Genomic DNA, 4,608 nt, shown 5'->3' with positions numbered 1-4,608 from the left:
GTATTGATATGAACAACTTACAAATACTCACCTTAGCTTTCGCGCGTAAGAAGTTGGTTGAGTTTCCATTTGCGTTACACGAAATTTCAGCGTGTGTGAAGAATGCCTGCAAGGAAAAATTATCATTACATTAAAAAAATAAGAATATCCATTATTATACAAATCTACGGCTACACACAATCTACGGCAAATCTACTATTATACAAATTTACGGCAAAAGTAAAAAAATAAGATAAGATATGAACCTAAGATAATATTCCATTAAAATAATCAGCAGGCCATCTTCCACTGTGCACTAATGCGATATTGATCCACGAACTTTCGCAATGTACAATTGACTTTCAAACGTGGTTATTACGTGTTGGTTGTTTTTTACAACATTATTGATCGACGGAATTTTCGCGTTATCTGGCTATTTAATTTCAATCTTCTCCGTGTAAATTTTGGTCTGTATGCTGATTATATTCTGTGCTGCTTTATTATAGTTTTAATTTGTTGATAGAACTGATCTCCAAAACATTTTAGATGAACTTACGAATTTTCAAATAAGATGAATTTTCATATCATATTTTTTACATTTAGATTCTTGGTTATTTTGCAATTTTAGCAATAATGATTTTTAATTAGTCCATGAACAATCTTCCAGGTTCTCGAGTTCGAAAAGTGTATACATATAAATGCTTTTGAAAATTTCGTTCATTTAAAAATGAGTTGGGTTCTGGTATTTGGTGCAGGATTTAATATAACACCGTTCTCTGAGATGAGTGGCCTTCCACGTATACATGATGAGCCTTAAAAAGACTGGAAGTTCGAAATCGTTATTAATGCAATAAGTATCGTCTGAACGACCTGAAAGAATTTAAAATGCAGCCAAGAAAACAATTATTGAAACTTTTCGTAAAATTATGTTAGATGAGAAACATTCAACTAGTCCTAATATCTGAATTACTTATTTCTATGTTAGCGCTAAGTTTTCATTTTTGAATCATTAATTAATTGTATTTATTACAATTGAAAAGCTCCCAGTCTTTTGAGCAACGTGTGATATCTTTGTTCGATCATTAACCCTGCCCCTTGATAATGTTCAATCTCATAATTGTAAACAAATGAAATAGTTATATTTACATATATAAGATATATGATACCATATTTTATATTTATTAAAAATATTAAATAAATTAGTAGACAAGATGAAAAAATAATAATTTTTCAGTAAAAAACCTGAAAACACACTTTGAAGATAATGAAAAATATTTTGCTATACTTTGCCGGAGTTCCGATTTGAAATCATCTCAATATTGTGTAAAGGTTGTCGCACCACCAACACCAGCAGACTCACCTGTAGTCTTTGGCACGACATCAGCGCTTCAGAGCCAAAGGATATAGCGAACGGGAAGCACATCGTCATGGAAATCCTGACGCTGTTAATCAGCGAACTCGTCACAAAGACCTGAATGGATAAAGTATGAACGTAATAGAGATAAAAAAAATGCTATTTAAGAATTGATCTTTTCATTATTCACAATTATTGAGACTGAATGAGTTCAACTTTCACACACTATGAACTTAGAGAAAGAGGTTATAAATTATTTAGCAATTGTAAATCCATTAGTTCTTGTAAGTTTTTTTTGTATGTTTGCGGTCATTTTTGAAATAAAATATGAAAGGCTATTCAAGTGGACATCCACAGGAGCTAGTCGGAATTTTAATTAGGGCTAAGTTTTTGAGTGTTGGAATCAATATGCTCTGCCAAACGGGGACTGGATTAAAAATTTGAACCATCTCAATTTATAATTTATCACGAGCGACTTTTCACAGTAAATGATATCCTAAAATTCCCATCAGAGTGTGGCAAATTTCTTTATCCCCGCAATCACTTTGCGATCTTAGTCAATTAATGACAGAGCTGGGGCCTGCAGAGAGATGCCTCTGAGTTCTGACACTACAATTCTTAAACCAAATAATAAAAAATATAATTTTAGACTATATGTCGAATATAATGTTGTACGCATTTCGAGGTTTAGTTGAATAAAAAGTAGCATGATATTTGTCTGCGGTTAAGAGCAGAGGAAAAGTAGGTCGAATTGAGTTAGTAAATAGTACTGGTACACATATACCGAATTCATCTTATTTCATTAGCAAATTGTGTTAATCATATTGTGCATTAAAATCTCAGTTCAATTATTAAAGAAATACATTGCTTAATTTATTCATGATTACTCATTTTGATTATTCTACTCGTAAGTAATTAAAAAGGGAATAATATTGTTTAATATTTAGGGTCCTGTCAATTCGTTATATTGCAGCAACTTGTAAGAAACTAAACTTAGTTCAAAATTTCGACGAATAACCGGACCCGAAACCAGACCACAGGTAGAAAACGTTGTACGTCGACAGTTCTGATATCTATTTCCAGTTACTAGATTTGAGATACTCTGTCTTTGAAAGACTAAACGTCTAGGGTGGATAAAATTCTATTTTGCAAGTTAAATCTAAAAGAACATATGAGAAAATTAGGACAACTGGTTTAAAATTAAATTTTTGTGCATAAAATGTCGATTGTAAGCAGTTGATTGAGTGGAAAATTTCGTAGAATATTGAAACGGAAATTAGTTCAGGGTTTGAACTGATGTTTCGTGAATGAAATTTATTTCAGTTATGAGGATAGCAGGGAGTTATAGGGTTTTATTAGGTTTATAAACGGGAAGGGTGTTCATATGTTTCAGAGATTATCTGTTCCAAGCAACGCTCTGATAGGTTTACAGGGCGTAAATTAAATTCACATAACTGGCAAAATTTCTTAAAATTGATTTTTGTTTAAATTTTTTTCTGTCTACAGTATAAAATGAAAAAAAATCGAGGGAGAAAACAACACACTTGAAATTTATGTATTATCAACTGATCTGTTCTTCAATGTCTCATTTCAACGCATGCCATCTTATTACCCTTGCCAGAAGCACACATTATAGTGGGTGAGTGCAGTGAGGAAGCGATTTACTTTTTCAGCGGTGAGAACGTTTCCAGTGACCACGTAGACTATAATGGTTAAGCAGACCGCCAGCTTAGCAGAAGTGAAGAACAGAGCCATGTTGACGGCCTTCAAGAAGTTGCTTTTGCGGATCGAGTCGATTTCTTTTCTAAAAAATATGGAAAGTTCACATAATGTTGCATATGAATTTTTGAAGAGGCTAAAACACATTTCGGCTCTTCGATACGTATGTTGTTCGAATAAAGGCCTCAATTCAATCCTTGTGCAAAATGTGCAACTAATAAAGTTTTAAATAGTCTCTAAATTTCCAAAATATTAGTTTGTAGAAACATGCGGCTATGTCTCAAATATTAGTTCAACTCATTTTGAGACATTAACTAAGAAGAGGTTCGAAATCAAATGAATGCATAGGGCACCAGGTGTTGCGTTGCATAGTTAAGTAGTCCGGTAATCTGGTAAATACATATCTCATCATTCACTATTAAAAGTTTTAAAATTATGGAAAACAAATTGCATAATTTTGGATTTATTCCCATGACAGAAATATGGCTGGGCATGAGCTTGATGTTAGCCCTTAGAAAGTAAATAAAGAAGATATTGACATGTTTAGATGATAGAAAATGGAGAAACAATACGTAGAAGAGCCGAAATATGAACCAATATATGGCTCGTTAACATATACCTTTAATACAGATGAATATCGGTTCAAAAGAAAATGAAGACTCCTGAATCTGGAGGAACTGAACAGCATTTCAGGGATCAAACTTAGTTTATAAAATCGTTTATTATATTCTGTGACATTCCACTCGGTGCCATTCTTTCCGAGTTGATATTGGCAAAATGCAGTTTTTAATAAAATGATTTTATTTTTTGGGCGATTTTATTTTTTGCAAATTCTCAATAATTATGAGAGTTCTGCATGCCAATAGTAGGTTCGCTTTCAATTTGCTGGCAAACAGTCTCAACTGGGAAATCGGGAACCTCCTTATTTAGTCGACTTAGGTGCAGTATTCAACAATGGGAGCAAATCAAAATTTGAACACTAAGTTTAATAAGGCTTTGACTTAAGCAATGGTAAATGCTTACTTCCTAGCCTCAGAAACAAGTGAGATGAAAGGATGTTCCCACGCAAACATTTTGATGACCTTGATGGCGTTGACGATCTCGTTCATGATGCACACGCGCTCGTCTGTGTGCTGTGCAGTCACTTGACGCAGGCGCGAGAACAAGTTCCCCATGTAGCCTGATGGTGCCAGAACGTTTTATGCGAAGCTGCTAGGCATCGTTTGTCTGCCGTGCAACGTCACTAGCGCGTTTAGGAATACAGAGTTTGAATTCACCTCAAAATCAAAACTAATAACGTTAAACAATTCCAAAATTCAAGAAAAATAAAAACACTGTTTATATCTTGGCGTGTATAAAGAGTTTAATAGCTTCAATTGCTTTCAGTAACAATCTCGCTGATTCTCGCAGGGGAACTCGTGCCTGTTAACTGCACGCAGTGTAACCCTTTAGTAAATCCAGCGAATTTTTTAGGCGGGTGTCTTGTACGTCCTTCACAAATGCATTATATAGTTATGCTGTTTGGTACTCCAAACCAGATTCCATTATATTTAAGT

General features: G+C 33.9%; 1 protein-coding gene across 1 annotated transcript; it reads right to left on the bottom strand.

The window, feature by feature from the left end:
- Positions 1-1,258: 1,258 nt before the first annotated feature.
- Positions 1,259-4,227, bottom strand: LOC125177898 (ATP-binding cassette sub-family C member 4-like). The gene is made up of 3 exons (XM_047880494.1): positions 4,076-4,227; positions 2,999-3,137; positions 1,259-1,450 (listed from the first exon to the last, which is right to left on the bottom strand). Exons 1-3 carry the CDS (start codon positions 4,225-4,227, stop codon positions 1,259-1,261), a joined length of 483 nt encoding a protein of 160 aa, XP_047736450.1.
- Positions 4,228-4,608: the final 381 nt, after the last annotated feature.

Source organism: Hyalella azteca, unplaced genomic scaffold (assembly GCF_000764305.2).
Source record: "Hyalella azteca isolate HAZT.00-mixed unplaced genomic scaffold, Hazt_2.0.2 contig5478, whole genome shotgun sequence".
In the NCBI taxonomy this organism is placed as follows: Eukaryota; Metazoa; Arthropoda; class Malacostraca; order Amphipoda; family Hyalellidae; genus Hyalella; species Hyalella azteca.
Note: the sequence above shows the minus strand (reverse complement) of the source record. Positions and strands in the feature narration are given on the sequence as shown.